This window comes from Sphaerodactylus townsendi, linkage group LG17 (genome assembly GCF_021028975.2).
Source record: "Sphaerodactylus townsendi isolate TG3544 linkage group LG17, MPM_Stown_v2.3, whole genome shotgun sequence".
In the NCBI taxonomy this organism is placed as follows: Eukaryota; Metazoa; Chordata; class Lepidosauria; order Squamata; family Sphaerodactylidae; genus Sphaerodactylus; species Sphaerodactylus townsendi.
In genome coordinates, this window is record NC_059441.1 from 20,872,334 (window position 1) to 20,894,582 (window position 22,249).

General features: G+C 46.7%; 1 protein-coding gene across 1 annotated transcript in view; it reads left to right on the forward strand.

Moving 5' to 3' along the window:
- Nucleotides 1–9,978, forward strand: part of ASB7 (ankyrin repeat and SOCS box containing 7) — a 37,583-nt gene extending 27,605 nt beyond the window's left edge. Inside the window, exon 6 of the mRNA XM_048482168.1 lies at nt 8,933–9,978. Coding sequence (XP_048338125.1) covers nt 8,933–9,072 — 140 coding nt within the window. The 3' untranslated portion in view covers nt 9,073–9,978. The remainder of the gene's footprint in view (nt 1–8,932) is intronic.
- The last annotated feature ends 12,271 nt before the right edge of the window (nt 9,979–22,249 follow it).

Consider the following 22,249-nt stretch of genomic DNA (forward strand, 5'->3'; position numbering starts at 1 on the left):
TATTCTTTGGGTTTTTCTATCCACATAGGGGCCAGGTTTGGATTCCTGCTCCATGCAGTTTTCCATCCGATCAGTCCCAGGCAGAAACACAATGCGGGATGTACTTCTAGTGATCAGTCATAAATTGAATGTAAGTGTATCGAGCCACTCCTAACTATTTGGCTTGCTTGTGAAAAGACAAAGTGCCAACTACTTCCTGTACTCTTTTTGTAAAAGGAGTGGCTCACGGTAGCCCTTCTTTGAGCAAAAATCTTTCATTGTGAAAAATGGCTCTTTTGAGAGCAACCTCACACAGGTTTGCTCAGAATCCTGCTCGGGTGTATTCAGCAAGGCTTATCCCCCAAAATCTGTTTGAGGGATTGCACTGTTAGTTCTGCCAAACTGTGCAAGTTAAGCCTGACCCCCACAGCCATCTGTAGTCAGGCAACTGTGCATCTGAACGCTGTGCCAAAGTTGGTGTCCTGTCTTGAGTTCCACTGGTGATGGTGTAACTGTTTCTTGAAGCCAGGTCAGAAGTTAAGAACATTAGAAAGAGCCTTTTGGATCAGACCAGAGTCCATCTAGTCCAGCACTCCGCTACTCGCAGTGACCCACCAGATGCCTTTGAGAGCTCACATGCAGGATGTGAAAGCAATGGCAAAGATTTTGTGGGTCTTTTCAGTGCCAGTTTCATAGCTGGACGCTTGTAGCTTGAGGACCATAAACGGAAAGGAGCAATGAATTTTGGAGTGACAAGGAATTGAGCCACAGAGAGGCGCGTCTGTCGCAATGCCCTCTTCGTTGAACAACCGGATAACTTTCGTGGATTTACAAACCATTCAAAACCCTCCAGGTTCTCCTTTCCATACAGACCAACTGTTGAAGGAGGCCTAAATTTTTTTTAAAAAAACAACAACCTTGCTACGACTTCAACTGCCGCACCGTTTGAAACCCTTTGTAACAGAGAACTTCATGAAATGTAATTCTGCAGTTAATTGCTAGCTTTTACCTGTGGCTCTTAGGGAAACTGTATCCTCAGCATCTTTCGCACGGGTGGGAAAATATTCCCTAAAACTTAATGTGAAATTAAAGCCTTTACTTTAGTCCTTCCTAACTGTGAACTCCGCCATGTGTTTCATCTGCTTCATTTGGTTTTTGGTTGATTGCATCATTCACTTACCCTGTAACTTTATTTATTTAATGTTGAGGGTCCCGGTGCAATCTACTATAGGCTCTTCATACAGTACCTGTGTTCCCTTCTTAGTTAACTGATACTCAGAGCCCAATCTTAACATTATTTAAGGGGGGAGGGCTCTTTTATGTATGCTGGAGATGGATCAGACGCCTTCAGAGAAGTGACATACCCACTCCTCTTGGACAAGAAATGTAGAAGGCTAAGCTTTCAAAGTGTTGTGTAGTATCTTAGGTGAGTGGCTGTCCGTCAAAGCTGCCTCCCTTGCTATCGTATTGCCAGCACATTTTCAAAGCATGCATGTTTGTCTTGAAAGCATAACTGGGCTTTTTGTTCCAGGAGTTTCTTTGATATTGCCGTATGTTTTGTGTGTTTAGCCTCTAACAATCCCTTATTCAGACCCCAAAACTGCCCTGTTTTGTATAGCGAGGAGGTCAAATTTGGCTGCCCTTTCAACGTGGCAGTACAGTATGAAAGTGAAATACCAAAGACTACTGCTTTTTTAAATGTTTATATCCAGGCTGAACTGATTGCAAATCAGTTTAGAAACGCCATAAATGTTTTTCTTATATGTTGAGGCACTGGTATTTTTATTATGCCAGTGTGGTGTAGTGGTTAAAAGCAGGTGGATTCTAATCTGGAGAACTGGGTTTGATTTCCCACTTCTCCACCTGAGTAGCAGAGGCTTATCTGAGTAGATGTTCCAGATGTGTTTTCCGCGACTCCTACGATTTCCTGCTGGGTGACCTTGGGCTGGCTGAGTCACAAAGTTCTCTCCAAGAACTCTGTCAGCCCCACCCTACCTCTCCCCACAAGGTGTCTGTTGTGGGAGGAGAGAGAAAGGGAAAGGGAGCTTGTAAGAAGTCAATCTTGAAAGGTCTCCTTACAGGAGAGAAAAAAGCATGGAGATTATAAATCCCTAACTCTTCTTCTTATATATTTAATGTTGGTGATTTTTTTTTAAACATTTGTTTTTTTTTTTTTCCTTGAGCCTAGAAACTAAACTCTAATGTGGCAATTTGCTATCCTAAAATTATCGGTTTATTTCTTTAGTGCCTCATGAGGTCTAGGCATTATACCAAAATAAAAACAATTCCGACCCACAGATTTACCTTTTAAAAGACAAGAAATCTTTTTTGGAAGAGAAAGAGGAAGAGAAAGAGGAATTTTATTGTTCAGACATATGGAATGATTATTGCACTGTGTGGATCCTTAAAGCCACAAGCGCATTTTCTAGAAATGTTGATTCTTCATGGGCCAATTTGGGAATTGTTTTTTAAATGATGGAAAATTGTCTTTCTAATCTATATTACAGCAACAAAAGTCAACAGAAGTGTATCCTGTTATTTGTAATTAGGTAGGGGTTGTTAAATGCTAGCTTTGTCCTATTTGAGCTTACTAGCCCCAGGGAGAGCATTTTCTTGTATAGATCTCTGTTGTGTCACTAGCCACAAGAATCTGAAATGGTTGCAAGGGGCATGTTTTTTCTACAACAAGTTAGAAGCGAATTCACAGCTTTTGAGGCTATGTTTAGCACCGTGAATTCACTTTTGTGTAACTCAAAGTATGTAACATGCCAAGCCATACATGCATCGAGGAGAGAAATGGGATGGAGAGAAAAATACCAGTCGACAAAGTACTTAATTGCTCTGGGTTTGGTACATTGAACATTCCCATCTGTCAATTGTAGATCAATTTACCCTCTGATAGTAACGGCTTTTTTTCTGGTGAAATTTACCACAATCAGAGCCCCACCCCCAATCCTGTAACCCTTGGTCCTAATCCTGCAGGCCACTTAACCCTGCTTAGAGGGATCCTCTGATAGGATTGTAATTAATTTGTAGATGTTTTTATGTCCCACGTATAGCCTTGAATGATCTCAGGTTGGCGTCAAGTTTTTCTTACATTTTAACTACTGTGCTGTCTTGCATTGTACTTGGTACTTCTTATTGGTACTTCAGATGATGGCCTTCTAACTGTGCAGTGAACACATTGGTTGGTTGAGATTTTTTTAATGTTATGTTTAAAGATTGCAGGTTCCAAGCAATCAGCTTGCATTTTCTGAAAGATGGCCAGGTTTGGTTAACTAAGCATGAGAAATTAGTGATTAGATAGGATCCTCTAACCAGAAGCTTTATAGATGTGTGTCTTATTAAGTTCTGGGGATTCCTGTTACTACTGTTTTTGGAGTCTCCTTCTTTGGAGGTTTTTAAAGAGTGGCTGGGTGGCCATCTGTCAGGAGTGTTTTGATTGTGTGTTCCTGCATTGCAGGGGGTTGGACTGGATGGCCATTGGGGTCTCTTCCAACTCTGTGGTTCTATGATTCTACTTCTTTCTTGTTAAACCTGCTGGGGAGAGGTCCCTTTCTCAAAAGTGCTTCCACTCAATGGTAAAGTAAACTACATATTTAATTTCTGTATTTTGGAATAACCAGAATCTGTCATTCTTGATGAAAAGAGTATATAGATTGATGGCTGACCAACACAAATCCATTCCTGTTTAAGTCAGTGTAGATGGTTATTGACTTCTTGGTCATTTACTTTGGTCCCAGTATGCTCAGAGGAAGTATCTCTCCCACTACTATCATGAAAAATTAATGTCCATATTGTAGGGAGTGCCACCACCATCTTCAAGTGATTAGGAAACCAGTGAGTTTAATCCAACCCCCACTATTCTCCAGTATATCTGTCTGATGAAGTGTAGTGATAAAGAGTAGCATATCTCTAATCTGGAGATCAATGTTTGATTCCCTGCTCCTCTACATGAAGCCTGCTGGGTAACCTTGGGTCAGTTCTCTCAGAACTCTCTCAGCCCATTCAGGGGCAAGCAGTGGCAAACTCCAGTGTAGCTAGTGGTTAAGAAGAAAAGTTGGATTTATATCCCCCCTTTCCTGCAAGGGGACTCAAGGGGGCTTACAATCTCCTTTTCCTTTCCCCCTTACAACAAACACCATATGAGGTAGGTGGGGCTGAGAGAGCTCTGGAGAACTGTGACTAGCTTCATAGGAGTCCCGCAGCTTCCAAATTAGGTCTGGCTACTACATGGCCACTGGGTCATGCTGGTAGGGGCTGATAAATCTTCGTTGTAGTTCCTGAACATCTGGAGAGCCGCAGGTTCCCTACCCCTGGACTAGCCCAAGGTAACCCAGCTGGCATGTGTTGGAGTGCATAAACTAATCTAGTTCACCAGTTAAGCCTCCACAGCTCAAGTGGCAGAGCCGGGGAACCTCATGACACCTGCCTCCAGATTAGAGTTCAGGTTTTAACAAGTACAGAGATTCCCATCAGCCCCTACTAGCATGGCCATTGGCCATGCTGGTAGGCTTGATAAAGTGGATCCTAATTTATCTGGAAACCGCGGAGTTCCTATGGAAGTAACCAACTGGCATGTGTTGGAGTGCATAAACTAATCTAGTTCACCAGTTAAGCCTCCACAGCTCAAGTGGCAGAGCGGGGAATCACACCCGGTTCTCCAGATTAGAGTGCACCTGCTCTTAACCACTACACCACACTGTCTCTCTTAAGAGTAGAAGATTAATTTGAGACCCGGGTTTGATTCCCCATTCCTCCGCATGAAGCCTGCTGGGTGACCTTGGGCCAGTGACATTTCTCCCAGAACTCTGTCAGCCCACTCGGAGGCAGGCAATGGCAAACTACCTCCAAATGCCTCTTGCCTTGAAAACCCTATGGGTTTTCATGAGTCAGCTATGACTTGCTGACAAGCTGGCTAGGTCCAACCCTCTGTGTTCTCCAGTTTATCTATCTGATATTCCACATAAGTCACAGTCTCATGTAAGGTCAGTAGACTTCATGCTCTGCCTGAGTCACCATCCTGGTATTCCTTGGCAGTCTCCCATCTAAGTGCCAACCAGGGCTGACTCTGCTTGGCTTCTGATGAGATCAGGCTATCCTGGGCCATCCAGATCAGGTCCATTAGGACAGACCTTTTTCAGCTCAAGATGCTCAGAAGCTGCTGCCAATCAGAGGAGCCAGCACTGAACTTAACGGACCAATCGCCTGCCACAGTATAAGGTTGTTTCAGTGGTCAATCACCTCTATTCTGCTGGCATTCAGTTCCCCATGTTATTCTGCATGTGCAGAATAATACACTTTCAGGCCACTTTCAATGCACTTTGCAGCTGGATTTTCCTGTGTGGAATAGCAAAACCCCTTTGCAAACAATTGTGAAAGTGGATTGAAAGTGCATTATTGTGCATGTGTGGAAATTCCCTAAGACTTGACACATTTCATTAGCAACATCAGTTCTGTGTAAAAAACTATAATTTCCTATTTGATCACTTGCAGCCTCTTCTCTAGTGTGCAGACAACAGCAGATTGTGTCCCTGTCGCTAGTGATAATGTGTGCACGCCAGTATGATAACAGTGACTATACAGGGTATTCAACTTCCTTTAAATGTACTGGAATGGAGTGTTACAAGTAGTAAATAAGATAAATAGGGTAGAATTGTTAGATAGAAATCAGTTAATTTAGTCTTTTCAGCCATCATATCCTCTCTGTTGATACGTTTTGACCTATCGTACTGGCTCATGATTTTTTTAATTTCATGCAAGGCTTTCGTCTGTGTGTGTGCAGGCATGTTTGATTCCTTTGATTTGATTTTCTGAACATGTGCCAAGTCTTGGAGCAGGTGGCAAAGAGTTAATAAAATTGGTTTGGCCTCTGTTGCATTTCTGGGGCCATGGTGCCAGCTTCAGAAACCTTTTGGTTCAGCTAATCTCTTTTTAATCCGAACCTGACGATCTTTCCAAATTGAGCAAAGAATCCACACTTATTATATCTTAATCATCCTCAGGCAAAACCTGATTTGTTCTCTCTCTTTCTCTCTTTTTCTTGCCTCGCTATTTCCAAATCTAATAATGTTTCACATTTTACCAAATGAAAGTTCACTGACGTGAATCTTATAACCCTTCTCTCCTTCCCTTCCCTTGTTGCATTCAGAGGCAATCAAGAATGAGTAAGTGCTCTGGACACAGGAGTGGTAAATGGTGCTTAACACTGCAAATGCCCATTGTTAACACATTCCCAGGAACTGCTCTTCAGCTTATCAGGGGGAAATGTCAAGACTGTTGATAATCAACTCCTCAGGAAACTCTTAGTATGAATTGACCCCCCCCGCCCCCCCAGCCGCTGGAGTTCCTTTCTTTGCAGTGAGTCTCGTTAAATCCCCCAAACAGATACTGAGACTGTAACAGACCCCGTGTGCTCTTGTTCATTAGTTGGTCTTCAGAAAGCGGAAATATTTTTTGAACGCTCGCAAACACCATCCAGAATTTTCCACCTTCGTGTGAACACAAAACTTCAACTCGCATTCCGTACATTCTCTGCAATGAATGGGTAATGTTGAAACTAGACTATTATAATGCACTCTGGTTTTTTAAAATTTATTTATTGGATTTCTTAATCACCCCTCCCAGAGCTTGCTAAGGCGATTTACAAATCGACAACAGCACAATGAAAGTGTCTCTGCATACGTAGACCGTAAAATTGGAAACCAAGTCATAGTCTAAAATTTGTAACATCATTACTTCAGTTCGTTAAAACAGTCTGATTAAAAATTTAAATAAATTTAATAAGTATTTAAAATTTAATAAATGCCAATAACAGTCAGATGGTGGGCGGATAGATGATGGTGACAGCCTCGATACTTCGCACCTGCACCTCTCCTCAGAATCGACTCTTGAGATTTCAGTCAGTGCAGAATAGTTTGTCATCTGAAGTTTGGCAGAGCAGGGGTTACGAAGTTTAGTTACGAAGTTTTAGTTACGAAGCTTAATTTGAGATATTAGCTATCCAATACAAAGCTCTTGGTGGCCTTGGATACTTATACTTGCCTGTCATAACCACTGATCTGAGCAGGGCCTTCTTCAGCAGATACCACCTTGCAGGTAGGCACAATAAGCCACTGACCATCCACCTGTTTTTTCTGTAGTGATCCACCGGAGAAAAAGAAGAAGAGGAGTTGGGATTTGTATCCCCCCTTTCTCTGCTATAGAGTCTCAAAGGGGCTGACAATCTCCTTTCCCTTCCCCCCTCACAACAAACACCCTTTAAGGTAGGTGGGGGTCAGAGAGTTCTTCTAACTGTGACTAGCCCAAGGTCACCCAGCTGGTGTGTGTTGGAATGTACAGGCTAATCTGAATTCCACAGCTCAGGCGGCAGAGCGGGGAATCAAACCCGGTTCCTCCAGATTAGAGTATACCTGCTCTTAACCACTACACCACTACTGCTCCTTTAAAAGGGTCTCTGGCAACAAGAGGGGGAAAGATTTCTACCTGTGAAATACCATTGGCTGAACTTTGGCCAAAGTTAACAAAGCAGGGAAGAGGGTGAAGGGCTAAACCCTCTATCCTCACCTGGTTCCTGTTTGGATCGAGACCATCTGTACTTCCTGTTTGGTCTCCATATCAAGGAAATCTAGGGTTGCTACGCAGAGGCAGCCAACGGCCAACCGCCTCCGTTCATCTGTTGCCTAGAAAACCCTATAGGACTCCATAAGTCAGCTGTGATTTGGCAGCAAAAATTGTTTGAAAAAGAGGGTCAGAACTACAGTATATTGCTTCTAAAAGGCATAGTATCGTAGTATTGTTAGCATCACCTAACTTTACAACCAGAGGCTGTGTGCCAGTTCCTTAAATGAAGTGGATACTTTAGAACAGGGGTAGGGAACCTGCGGCTCTCCAGATGTTCAGGAACTGCAATTCCCATCAGCCTCTGTCAGCATGGCCAATTGGCCATGCTGGTAGGGGCTGATGGGAATTGTAGTTCCTGAACATCTGGAGAGCCGCAGGTTCCCTACCCCTGCTTTAGAACATAAATCCCTAAAATTATACAATAAGATCCATAGCACAGTTTTGCCTTTAGAAAATCAAAGGATAGAAGACTTCCTGTACTATCAAGTGCTATGATATTGACTACTCTTTTTAGCAGCAGCGGCGAAGTGGTTAAGAGCAGGTGTACTCTAATCTGGAGGAACTGGGTTTGATTCCCCGTTCTGCCGCTTAGGCTGTGGAGGCTTATCTGGGGAATTCAGATTAGCCTGTGCACTCCAACACATGCCAGCTGGGTGACCTTGGGATAATCACAGTTCTTCTGAGCTCTCTGACCCCCACCTACCTCACAGGGTGTTTGTTGTGAGGGGGAAAGGGAAAGGAGATTGGAAGCCCCTTTGAGTCTCCTTACAGGAGAGAAAGGGGGGGATATAAATCCAACTCCTCTTCTTGTTCTTATTGGGGTGTACCTAAAAGCCTGTGGAACCTTCTATTTTAAAATTTTTATTGTTTTACACTGGTTGTTGATGGCAAATAAATATTCATTCATTCATTCACTTAACTTTTTTATTTCAGTACAAGGTCTTCTATCTTTATGGAACCCCCCCGCCCTTTGGTATTGCATGTCAAACTGCACTATTTTGTTGCTTTAGACAATTTTTTCTCCTTGCATTCCTTTCCAGGTCTTCAGTCCTAACCTTACTGCATCGCTTTGCCTATTAGAAATCTTTGATTTTTGATTGAATGTTTTTTTTAATCAAGTCTTCTAGCCTACCTTGAGTCTCGGCGAAGAAAGGTGGGCTATAAACAAAGTTAACCATAACATTGGAGGAAGATTCAAACACTGTTAACCTGTCATCTTAGCACATCTCAGCTGCAGACATATTAAGTGGACCTCCTGCTTATCTACATCAGTTGCATTTGAAACCGTTAGTTGAGATATTAATCCGTTGTCGTCTCTTTTGTTTTTTAGGGCAACCCAGGAATTTGCAAGATCTATGCCGAATTAAGATCCGCCAGTGTATAGGCCTTCAAAATCTCAAACTACTTGATGAACTACCGATTGCCAAGGTCATGAAAGACTACTTAAAACACAAATTTGACGATATCTGACCCTTTGTAAAAAAAACGAACAGTGGACGCTAAGCAAGATTAGTTTATATTCCAGATACTTTTCAAAGGCTGGTTGCCTTGCACAGAGTATATCCTATGCAATTTCTGATTCTTTTGTTTTTTTCCAAGAAGTCAGAAGGCAGGTATACAATTCCAGGGGGAGGGGGGAGTGTTTATACCAAATGCTGAGAGGTCTTAATTTTTTTTCTTCGATTTCTTGGTCCAAGTTTACAAGATCCAAGGTTTCTATACAGTCTTAGAAGCGTAGGACATGTTCTTTTTTTTCTTTTAAGCATCGCTTTGGAAAGTCTTTTAATTTGCAGGTTTTGAAATGAAGGAGAAAAAAACCCACACTTGTCCCAAAGAAAGTTTCTCCTCACCTAGCCGCCCCATCCCTGCCCACGTAGCATGTGTAATACTGTGCAATGGCTGAGAAGCACTGAAGAACGTGAGAATAGAAAACGTAAGGGGAGCGATCCGTCAGCCTCACTGGTCCACCGCAAAACCATTTCAAAGGAGGTTTTGCGGGAAGCCGACTCTGAGCCCTCAGAAATAAAGAAACTGTAAAATGGCACTGGCTACTGAATTCAGTCCTCGATCTCTGCTCCTGTACAAATCGCCTATGTGAGGCTCTGCCTATGCCCTGCAAGGGAATCGTTCTGGTCTGGTCAGATTCCATACGCCCCTACATAGATAGCCTTCTGCCGAAGCTGTGTCACTAGCAGTAAACTCTCAACAGCTTAATTACGGCAAGTCTTTGGAAATGTTGCCATCTACAACTCTCTTTTTTTTTAGCACAAGTTGGTGTTCTAACATAATTACTGTAGTTCGAACGTCTGTATGTCTCACTGTTCAGTTTTGATGCCTGTACACGGGCTGTTGTTTGTAATTAAGTTTTACACCGCTCCGATGCCTCTGTGGTCTCTCTAACCTTCCCCCTCCCCCCTATAAAAGCGTTAAGGGAAAACAAATTTAATTTCAAAGTACACGCATCCCGCTTTTCCAATACAGCCTCACGTGTAATCTTTTTTCACTTAGTATTTTTGCCATCACGCGTGTGAATTTTTTTGCACATTCCTGTCTTGACCTCAACATGGTGTTCAGTTACTCTTGCTTTGTTATTTCAAGATCACTTGCTTTTTTTAAAAGGCCCTGCTCCCCCAAATTTCAAAGTGGACGATTGCGTTTAATTTTTGAGCTGCGGTTTTTTTGTGTGAGAACCTAATTTGTTTTGTTCCCAGCGTAGCCGTTCACGTTAAAGGGGTCCCGTGTTTTGCTCGTCTCTCACTTCTTCTGCTGCTTCAGCTGATCAGAATCCCCCCATAAGAATCACGTGAGAATGGCTGGTTGTTTAAAATACTGCAGGTTGAATACTTTCCCTGCAGACAGATATGTGTGATGCTGAACTCTTCAGTTCACCTTCATAAGTATTTGAGACACCAGGTGCCCAGCCATGCCCACAAAAACAATAACATCCCCATCTTGCAAACCTCATAGTGCGTTTCTGTCTTTTAATGCTGGCACATGATTACAGTTACAATACTGGCTGATGTGGGACTTGTTAGAGCCCATTCTTTGGCATGCGAGAGCATCATGGAAATGGGCATTTTGATTGGGCCCTTTTTCACAACCTGTTCCCAAACCGGAGGTGTTTGCCTTCCATATTGCCGGTGACATCATCAATTGGCCATGACCCTGAAATTTTGGGATTCACTTTCAAATTGGACATCAGCTCTGCATGGGGAGGAATATAACCTTCTTACTTGAATCTAACTTAATTTCCCCTTTTACACATATTTTTTACCCCCTTGATGAAGGAGGAGAAGCAGTAGGAGGCAGGATTTATTCTGCTTGTCCATCAGTCACGTGTAATGCCACCAGCTCTTGTTTTCGTAAGCATTGATCACTCCCTTGTCTGCCAATGGATTACGAGGAATCATAGTGCCAAGGTTGTGTTTACTCTGTTGTGTCGCTGCAGTAAGAGCAGGTGCACTCTGATTTGGAGGAACCGGGTTTGATTCCCAGCTCTGCCGCTTGAGAAGTGGAGGCTTATCTGGGAAATTCAGATTAGCCTGTACACTCCCACACACGCCAGCTGGGTGACCTTGGGCTAGTCACAGCATTTCGGAGCTCTCTCAGCCCCACCCACCTCACAGGAGATTGTAAGCCCCTTTGAGTCTCCTACAGGAGAGAAAGGGGGGGATATAAATCCAAACTCTTCTTCTTCTCTTCTTCTGTAAGCCAGTAAGAGTGGGAAGCTTGGAGAATTGCATCACAGGTTAGTCAACTATTGTAGGTTGCTGGCAGCTGATTTTAACACTTTTCATTGAGAACAACCAGATTGTCACAAGGCAGCAGGCAAACTTTTCAGTTCCCCAGAAACCATCCTTTGGTGTTCTCCGCAAAACATACAAAGGAAAGGTTGAGGGGAAGAAGAAGAAGAGGAAAAGATGTGCCCATCCAATTAGTTTTCTAAAAGTGATCTGACTAACAGCCCAATCCAAATGGGGAGAGGGGCTGAACAGCTATAGGAGGTGGCGTGAGCCTCCGCCACCACGTTTGCCCTCCCGACTGGTATAAATGATGCTTATGCTGGACGGGGGGGCAAATGGGGAGGCAAGTGGCCTGCTTGGGGCGTTCTGGGGGCATTCCCAGAGACTGAGCTGACATTAGATGGGAACGGCGGCGGCAGTGAGGACAGACTTGCGCCACCCTTTTGGGACGCGTAACTCTGTTTTCCCCTCTGGAAGACTTTCAGGCAGTCATGGAGGCTATTTGTTCGTTCTGCCTTCCTGGCTACCGGAAAGCCTTCCTGAAGCAGCACGGTGGTGCATCAGCAACATTGTCCCAATGGGTCTGGATCGCTCTGCAAGTCTTCAGAAGCTCCTGATCTCGGTTTCAGGATTTCCCCTTCCCTAGACCTCTCCCTCCTTGTTGGTGTGTGTCCCAGCCTGAAGCAGAATCCTGCTGAACACAGTCACAACGTTGTGACCATCTGATCTGAACAGAAAGGTATTACAGGCTTAGAAGCGTATTTTTCCGCCCCTCATCAAACCTCTGCTTTTCTTGAGCAGTGGGCAGAGAATAGTGGTTGAAAGGCCACCTCGCCTTCTGCAATAATAACCATTCGTTTTCGGATCTTGACAGAGACCCCAGCCGAGGAAGCCTGTTTCATTTCTGGGGCTGGGTCGAATGCAAAAGTTTTGTGAGGCTTGCACATAACAAGGCCTCAGTGCATAGCTAAGGGTTACAACCCAGCCTTAACCTTCAGAGAGCTGCAGAATGCCTTCCGACTGTCAATCTTTTCTGGTTCATGTTCTTTAGACTGGAAAACATTTTTCCGGGGGGGGGGGGGGGGGGGGGTGTTAGTCTTGCATAATTGAGGTTACAGGTCTGGATCTAGTTTGGTCGATTAAGGATGCCTGCTGTGGAGGTTTGTTTGCTGCTTCAGGGATCCTTGGTAAGGTGCATTTTATCCTGTCTTGCTGCAGCCGCTTCGGGAAAAGAAAAGAAACATGATAAAACGTCTTTGCTGCTTACAGAAGTGATATTTAATGAAATGTATAATGACATTATTTATTTGTTTTGAGGTTTAGGGTTTTTTTCTCCCTTGTTTTAACATTCAGGACACGTAACTGAAGTTAATCTTACGCCATCTCAAGAACTCCCTTAAACTGTGGAACCACCACCACCCCGCCGCCCCATTTCTATAAAGCTATTTCTGCAAATTTTAGGCAACAGGTCTGGTGTGTGTCGGGGTTCCCCTTTTGTAGAAAATTAAGCACTTGATTGATTGATTGATTAATAACTAGGAAGAGTCTTGCTCTCTTTTGTAATGTCTGGGGCACGCCGAAGCCTCTGTGCTGTGTTGAATTGGTGCTGAAAAGCAGAGCGTACCACATACCACTCTACATAACCCTCATTGGTTTGGGAGTTATATGGGACGTGCACATATGAACAAACAGCTTCTTTATTGGATTGGGAAAAAATCGGAAGGAAACAATGTTGATATATGTATTGTTGAAGGCTTTCACGTCCAGAATCACTGGGGTATGTAGGGTTTCCAGGTTGTATGGCTGTGTTCCAGTAGCATCTTCTGACATTTTGCCTGCATCTGTGGCTGGTATCAGAGGATCCTCTGAAGATGCCAGCCACAGAGGCAGGCGAAATGTCAGGAGAAAATGCTACTGGAACACAGCCATACAACCTAGAAACCCTACAACACCCCAGATGTTGATATATTTTAATTTTACAGCTAGAAAATGGTGGGAATTTTCCATTAACATGTGGGTTTAAACTCCGAAATGAAGAAGTTAAAAGTATTGTACCCCAGGCCTATAACCACTGCTTGAATATTTGTTAGATTTTTATTTTCGCTTTTAAAAATATATATATATATATATACACAAATTGGCAAACGCACCAAAGAAACAGACAAGATTATGATCATTACAAACCACAAACCTCATTTTTTTTTAAAAAAAAAAGCAAAACCAGCGTTTTGTAAATATTTATGTTTATAAATGTACAGCAGAGTATGTGTTTGGGGTGTTTTTTTAGATTATTTAATTACCCTATTTCTAATCTATTTACAGTTTTATAAATCACATTTCTCCATTTCAAAGGCTTCCGTTGGGGTGGTTGTTCTTGTTGTTATTACTGTGAGTGGCTGAATTGATTTCTCATACTAGGAGCAACTCTGCGCCTGCCTTGGGACAGCACGTAGACATAATGTTCTATGTGTGGTAAAATCTGGATAGTTCTTCAGACAAGTCCAGGGGTGACCAGGGGCAAGCTGCAGATCTCTTCAGATGCATGGCTTGCAAATGATGGACAACTTCAAAAATGTGTTCTTGCCTATCTAGTCAGCATTAACAATGGCTTTTTTGGTGCATCTGTGTCAATTCTAGCCAGGATCTTCACATAACTAGGGACCACAAACTAGTTTCAGATTCTGGTTTAGCATTTATTGGTGTTGTGCTGAAACCTGGTTCCGCAGACAGATGGAAGGGGGGAATTAATGCAGAATATGGAGAAAGGCCTGCAGGTTGTGTCTCGCAGCTAACCAGGTTTTGTCTGCAACAGGCCCAAGTGGATTGTTAGCAGAGCCCCCTCCAAAAGCCCTGTTGAACTTCTCGTTCTCGTCCTGTGTGAGCCCCCATTCATTTCAAGAGGGGCTCAAACCGCCCGTCACATCTTCACGAAGGGCCGATTAAGATCTTTGGAAACCCTGATATTGGTAAAGTCAGTGCAGTGTTAACAGGAGGAGGACCCAAACAATTTAACCACCATTCTGTCTTCCATGCCGCTCTTTCTGTGTTAGCAATATCGTAACATTTTTTGTTCTTCCTTTTGTAATGTATGGGCTGGGTTTTCGTTTCCCTTTTTTTTTTTTTGCATTGGGTCATTTTTTTGAATTAAAATAATTACGAATTCTTTTAAACACATTTCATCTTTTTCTTGGTTTTCCTTCCAATGTTTTAACTCATCAGACTGGAAAGAGAAGCTCTGTCGCTGACTGATACAAAATCCTTGTTCAACTGTGCCTTTTAAAGCATTTAATGCTAGCTTCGAGAAACTAACACGGTATTCCCAATCTCGGCAATTACTGTGTACAGAAAGCAAAATAGGAATTAGCAGCAGCAGAATTAGCAGCAGTGGTGTAGTGGTTGAGAGCAGGTGAACTATTATCTGGAGAAGCAGGCTTGATTTCCCACTCTGCCACTTGAGCTATGGAGGCTTATCTGGTGAATCAGATTAGCTTGTGCACTATAACACACGCCAGCTGGGCTTGTCACAGTTCTTCTGAGCTCTCTCAGACCCACCCATCTCACAGAGTGTTTGTTGTGGCGGGGGAGGGAAAGGAGATTGTAAGCCCCTTTGAGTCTCCTTACGGGAGAAAAAGGGGGGGATATAAATGCAAACTCTTCTTCATTTTTTTCCACCCATGGGTTATTTCTGCTAGAAGTTATCATCTTTACTCTTATTTGGGTGGCCACATGACCCCAGAATTTTTCTGTAGCAGTACCCCTGTTCCAAAAAGCAGAGATAGTTGGCTCGTGCTGAATGTGCTAAGTCTCTGCTGGCAGTTAAAGATGAGTTTGTTCATCCAGACTTTGACCCTGTGTCTGTGTGTAAAAATTTCGATGATGGGGCTTAAGCCATCCTGGGTACCTATGCATTTAATAAATCAGCCCTCATGCCATGAATTAGGGTAGATGTACCTGTCCTATCTGTCGGGATAGAAAAAAACAGTTCAAGGAAAAATAAAATAGGCCACCACACCTCAGGCGGCCAAGAAAACACACTGACACATAGACTGTGCAAATACGTATTTAAAGTGCTAGAAGATTTAAAAGTGCAGTTCTATATATATATAAATTGGCTGATCCTTCCTATGTCACTATATGCTCATGGCAGATGTACCTGCCCTATCTGTAGGGATGTCAGAGAGCCAGCGTTGCGTAGTAGTGAAGAGCAGGTGGATTCTAATTTGGAGAACCGGGTTTGGTTCCCCACTCCTCCACCTGAGTGGCAGAGTGGAAGCAACAGTGGCGTAGTGGTTAAGACCAGGTGCACTCTAATCTGGAGGAACCGGGTTTGATTCCCTGCTCTGCCGCTTGAGCTGTGGAGGCTTATCTGGGGAATTCAGATTAGCCTGTGCACTTCCACACATGCCAGCTGGGTAACCTTGGGCTAGTCACAGTTCTTCTGAGATCTCTCAGCCCCATCCACCTCGCAGGGTGTTTGTTGTGAGGGGGGAAGGGAGAGGAGATTGTAAATCCCTTTGAGTCTCCTGCAGGAGAGAAAGGGGGATGTAAATCCAACTCTTCTTATCTGGTGAACCAGATGTGATTCCACACTCCTACATTCCTGCTGGGTAACCTTGGGCTAGTCACAGTTCTCTCTGAACTCTCTCAGCCCCACCTACCCCACAAGGTGTCTGTTGTGGGAAGAAGGAAGGGAAAGGAGTTTGTAAGCCACCTTGAGTCTCCTTACAGGAGAAAATGGTGGGGTGTAGATCCAAACTCTACTCCTCATTCTCCCTGGTTTTGTTTGGGGGTGGACTCCAGGAGGGGGAAAATGTCCCATCATTGCATGGTTGATGAACAACGTAGATGTAATCAGCTGGGCTCTCTTGTCATTAGGGTTGCTAGCTGATGGCTTTGATGTCACTTCTGACACAAACCAGGAAGTAATGTCACGCTGCACTTGGATTTAGTTTCTGCTAAATCCTAGGCCCCTTCTGCACATGCAAAATAATGCGTTTTCAAACCACTTTCACAACTGTTTGCAAGTGGATTTTGCTGTTCTGCACAGCTTCAAAGAGCATTGAAAGCAGTTTGAAAGTGCATTATTCTGCATGTGCGGAATGAGCCCTTGAGAGGTTTTGCATCACTTCTGGCTTTGCCCTGAAAATGATGTCACGCTATCAACTTGACAGTGATTTTGCACCATTTCCCTCGCCACTATCAGCCTACTAAGTGGTGGGGTGTAGTTGTGCCTGCGGAAGTTAAAATGCGTCGTAGGAGCGCAGACGAGACCAGCCGGAGAGATATCATCTGGTGGAAGAGAGCCAGCGAAAGCGGGAGCGCGAGGAGATCCGTGGATCCTGCAAGCAACTCTGCCGCATGCTAGTTCCTGGCACCTTTTATTAGGGTTACAGCGGGGGCGTGTAAAGGGGTGGATCGGTGGGAGACCGGGAGATCATCATGTGATGCATGATCTCATCGGGACTGCCCCTACGTCAAGGCGGGAGGAAGTGTCGAATGCGTGCCTGGGTCTAGTATCCACACCCTGGGGGGCAAAAGGGTTCCATTGTCCCTTTGTCTGGGCTTTTCACCACCTGGTGGTTTGTGAGCCCAGGTAGTTCATGACCTGTGACTCACCGGAAGTGGTGGGATGGGAGGCCGAGGTCGCGCACCAGAAGGTCGTAGATTGGGCCGGCATGCCAAAGCCGCTCTGCCTGGCACGGTGCTGCTGCTGGTCAGCCCCGGCTCATCCCTACATCCCTCCTCCTTTTTTTCACGCTTTTAGGAAGGAGGCCGAATCGTGGGGATAATTTAAGGGGACGCTTACTGCCTCCTCCGCCCGTTTGCCCAAGCTGGAGTCGAGGAGCTGCTTGTGTAGCATGAGAACTTGGTTGCGACGCAGGAGGAAGTCAAAGGGTTTCTTGCACACGTTACAGGCAATATTAGAGATACATTGAATAAGACAAGACCTGACGATGAGGCACACAATCAAGCCAATGCAGAACTGTACAATAGTACTCAACCATCCCCCCGGCAGCCAACTCCAAAGGGCGGACCACCAGTGGGGCAATACTGTCATTAAGTACTTCAGATTGGATACAACATCTTGCAACTCCATGCACTTTCATATGAAATCAAATGGGAATTATCAGAGAGATTAAAACAACACATGTATTTCTTTTTTTTACATTCTCACCAACCTTGGTGATGTATAGCAATAATAATGGGTAATCAATAGCCGGTAGCGATTATCTAAGATTAAGGCAGCCTTAGCCGAGAGTTCCTGTTGCTCGGAGGCCAGAGCGTCCAGAGCAATTGAGGTAGAGTTGATGGACTTCGCAAGGGCACAGGCCAGCCGGCCAATAGTCTTAGCATTGTAGGAAGCAAGTCCAGGGACTCCTACTAGGGAAACTGCGAGGGAGACGAACTCCGCCTTGGAGAGGGCCACCGCGTTGCTCCGGCAAGAGGGGTCAAAAGAGAGGGCGGAGTGGCGGCGGCGCTTGGGCTCCCGGGGTGGAGCCTGAGGCAGAGACGATGGTGAGGCGGCTGAGACAGCAAAGAGTTCCGGCAGAAAGTCGAGCAGGGATGTAGTTAAAGGTTCTTTCCCCACAAGTCCAAAACCAACCCTTGGGGAGCAGGATGTTCCCGTACACGGGGGGAATGTCTTCCATGTGCGTGCAGTTCCAACTGGCCGAGCCGGTGAATGGACTCGGGCCGACCTCTCGTCCCGCCATGCCGGAAATCACGTGAAATGCAGGTGTTGGATTTGTGGTTGGCAACAGTCTTGGTGATGAGGGAGAGAGCGCCGGGCCGGGAGGGTTTGAGCGATGGAGTCCCCAGTCAGGCGCTCATGGAGTATTTGGATGGGCGAAGGCGTTCATACAAAGGGGCTTAGGCCAGATTCCTCTAGGAAATCTCCAGGGGGGGCTTTGCAAGCCGGGGGAGCAGATACAGGAGCTTAGCAAACTCTCCCTACTCTCCTAGGTACCCTGGCCCAGGAGCAGAAGGTTAGAGATGTTGGCAGCGGACAGCGAACCGTTTCCCAGATGTTGGCCTGATCAAGGCTTTGTCAGGGGGTGACCGATTGTCACCGGCAGGGAGAGCAATAGGAACAAGGCAGAGAGGATGGTGACTGCAGAATTGGCAGTGATGATCGCTGAAGATGGCAGCACTGCCAGAGAGGTCCTGCAGGCGGGTGTTTCAGGGGTGGCCCTGCGGCTGTAAGTAGTAACTCCTCCCGAGAGGAGCCTGGCTGGTGGGGTTTGCCTTGACGTCTCCCCCCAGGTCATCCCGAGGTCTTTGGAGCCGTCCCTGGGCCCTGGCGGCGGAGAGTTCCCATCCCGAGGAGCCGCAGGGCAGGATCCTCCAAAGAGATCCGCTCCATCTCCGGGATGGGGTTGGTTTCCTTCTGGTGCCATTCCATGGGCTGGTCGGACATGGCGAGTCGGAATCCACAGGGGACCTGTAGGAAGAGAGACTGAAACACCCCCCTTTTCCCCCGGTTATGGGAGGGGCCAGGTCCCGCCAGGCTCGGTCTTGGAGCTGGCTTGGCCCGAGGGCCTGTTGAGCATGTGGGTGAGGATCTCGACTGCTTGATGGGGCCAAGTCCAAGTTGATTGATCAAGTTTAAGTGATTGTTAAGTATCGTTTTGTCGCCTGCGTGAATAGTATTGCTTTTGGTGCAGGGGCCACCTCACTCCCTCTTTCTATAAAATTTCTTGACAAGAGGGAGGCGGGCAAGGGGCAGAAGGCGATCCTGATGGGAGGTCGAGCTTCAAAGCATCAATATCAGGACGCTGTCCAACAGGTGAAGGATCCGAGCCCCGAGGAGGAGGGGGGCGAAATGGACCGATTAAGAGGAGATGGTGGGTATGCATACTTAATTTGCAGTACAAAAGGACTTTGAGAGCGTTTTGGAGTAAGGAATGCATCAGGGGAATCCAAAGAGTACCAATCAGGCACTTAGGAGTAGAATTTCAACACAAGGGGGGGAGGGGTTTCCTTTGCTGCAAAGGGGATGTACTTACCAAGTGACCTTGGTGAGATTGGCCTTGGCCCACAAGGGCTGTAGGGTGCTAGATTGGCGCATTAGTTTATCTTGGCTTGGCGCTGGCCAGAGACCGTTCCTTTATAAGTAAGCGGTCTAAGCCAGAGACTGCCGAGAATAGCCTAGAGGTCTTAATAATAGATTTAAATGTAATGATAGTGCTTAAACGCTATAGTTCTAATTCCTGGGAGGCCTGTCCTGGCAGTGCTGCGCGTACCAGGAGGCCGGGCCCAGATTTTCTAATCAGGAGGGAGGGGCCAGTCAGCCAGGTGGCCCCTCCCACGCTTTGCTAGTTGAAGAATAGAAGGAGAAAAGGGAGGAGGAAGAGAAACAGCTCCTGGGGCAGAAGTCAAGGAGACGGAGCCAAGGTCCAGAGGAGGAAACACAGTCGGGATCAATGATCTACGTGATGGGGAGAAGGCGGCAGGGGTGGATTTATCCATCCCAGACCAAGGTCGTCTTGACACCGGCTCATGAGAGATCCTCTTCTTCCCAAAGGTTAGCACGCGTGGATGTCCAAGACGCAGTGGGGCGGACTGTGAACTGGTCGCTCCCGAGTCCCGGGCTGTAGAGCCGATGGCCCAGGCGGATGCTCTGTCTCATGGAGTTTGTTTTCCCCCACCCCCCCCCAGATCGCAGCGTTGGGCAAGCCTCTGTTGGCCACTGATCAGGCCACTTTCGGCTGCTCTTGATAGCCCAGTTGTTCACGTCCGGGCGCCGGTGTCCACCAGGTCCTTTGAGCGATTGACACCCCTCTATGAGTAGCGAGAAACTCCAGATGCGGTAGGAGGCTCCCGATGGGCGTTTCCCACACGCTGCTATGGTGAGTGTTGGCTGTGCCCTGATGGCTGCTTGGGCTCGCTGGCCTTTTATTGAATCGGGATGTCCGGGCAGCTCATGGGAGGGCAGGAGGATCCCAGCTGTGCTTGCAAGAGCTGGTTCCGCTCGGCAGTTCCTGGCCGAAGATGTTTGTCCATGCACTTGGATGTGGACCCGAGGCTCCCTGGTAGCGTGATGGAGTCCCGGCTTTGACCCCTGGGATGATGAACAATCCCTTGCTCAAAGCAGCAGAAGCTCTTTGAAGTAAAACCAGCCCAATGGTCCCCATGGGAATGGGATCGCTATACTGGGTTGGGGCAACGAGAATCTCGTGGGGGAACTTAAAGGCGATAGGCTGGGTGCAGACGAGTGCGATGCCACGAGAAGGAGGTGGTTTGGGTGTGGGCATCGGTGCCTGGGGCTGTTCTAGTAATCTCCCCCTTGGTCCTGGACTGGGGAGATGCCCGTATGAAGTTTCAAGCCGACGGGCATTCGCCAGCTTCTCCAGTGGAAGCCTCTCTGTAGCACTGGGGGAATTTGGTTCCTAGAGCTTTCCTGGGGGGGGTCTTGCGCCTTCCTAGGGGAGGACCCTCCTCCGTCGGGGTTGTAGGCCCCCCCGCCGGGCAGCCTACATTCCCTCCGGAAGTGCCCTGGCGTCCTGCAATTAAAACACTCATCTTGGGACTGTCCCCTGGTAGTGGAGAGTGCTGCGGCTAGGAGGCTGGCTTGGTGGGCGGAAGATCCGATGTCCTGGCAAGCTTTAAGCATGTCGGCCAGTTCGGGGTTCTGCCCTAAGCCTGTGATTGCCCTACGGCACTCAGTGGAGGCGTTCTCTTTGGCGAGGCGGATAAGGAGCTCGTTCCGGGCCTCCTCGCTATCTACCTGCCTCTTGAGGGCTTCCTGGAGCCTGTTCACAAACTCAGCATAGGGCTCCTGAGGCTTTTGCCGGACGCTTGAGAAACTTTGGGTTGGCTGTCCGGTATTGGGGACCTTCAAAAGCGCCTTTGTAAAGTAGCGCATCTCAGAAGCGGATCGTAGAGGGTGGCCTCGGCAGGACGATTTGATCACATTGGGGTTAGCGAAAGCTTCGCAGCCGTAGAAGCTGCCTGCCTTGTGGCCCGGTGTAGGCGCCGCCAGAGGCTGCCCTCGGCTTATGTCATTGCTGGCCGATACTCAAGCTTTCCCAGACCACAATACTGCGCAGGGTTCAGGAGGCATGTGAAAAGTAGTTTTCCAGTCCTCCTGGAACCATTAGGTGATTCCTTGCGACTGCTTCCAACATGCCTCTCAAGCATAGGGGCTTAAGTGGATCCCTATCAGTCCCGCATTGCCTTGCGAAGATTCAGTGAGAATGTTGTAACCTAAGGGGCGGTACTCGACAACCTTTCGCCCGGACGAAGGCGCCCACCATCTTCCCCTTCGTGATCCCAGTGTAATGGGCCGGGGCACATGGCAAGGATGTCGGTTATCGTCTTCCTCCGTCAGGAGTTTCCTTTGCAGCTCGTGGCTAACACGCTCTGCTAGGGTTTTGAAACCCATTACATTAAGCATTGGCCGGAGGTGCGGTGGCTTCCAGAAAAAAATGAAGAGAAGGGCGAAGCCCGGAGGAGGGCGGACCAAGCCGCTGAGAGGATTTGAAGGAGGCTGGCGCAGGAAGCAAGGGGAGCAGAAGAAGGAGGACCAGGCGTCCAGTTTATAGGTGAGAGAGAAAGTTCCGGGGAATTGAAATTGGAAGCTGGAAGGGTCAAAAGGAGGGCAATCCTCACGGCAAGAGGGGCCACCATAGACCTGCAGGCTGATGCGGTAGGAGCATAACATTGCCTCCATCGTCAGTAGCAGCGACATCGGCGCGCGAGGAACTCTCTGTGCAGAAGTCGCCCGATGTTTTCCCCAATCGCTAAAGATTCCAATGTCCCCCTCTCTGGAGTACCATGGACATTGGAAGGAGCTTCAATCTCCTCAACCAATTCCGGCGCCAGAGCTCCCCTCTCTTCACGGAGACCCTGCAGCTTCTCAGCTAAGCGCCTTGAAGCTAGTTAAGCTAGCGCGTGCTTTAAGT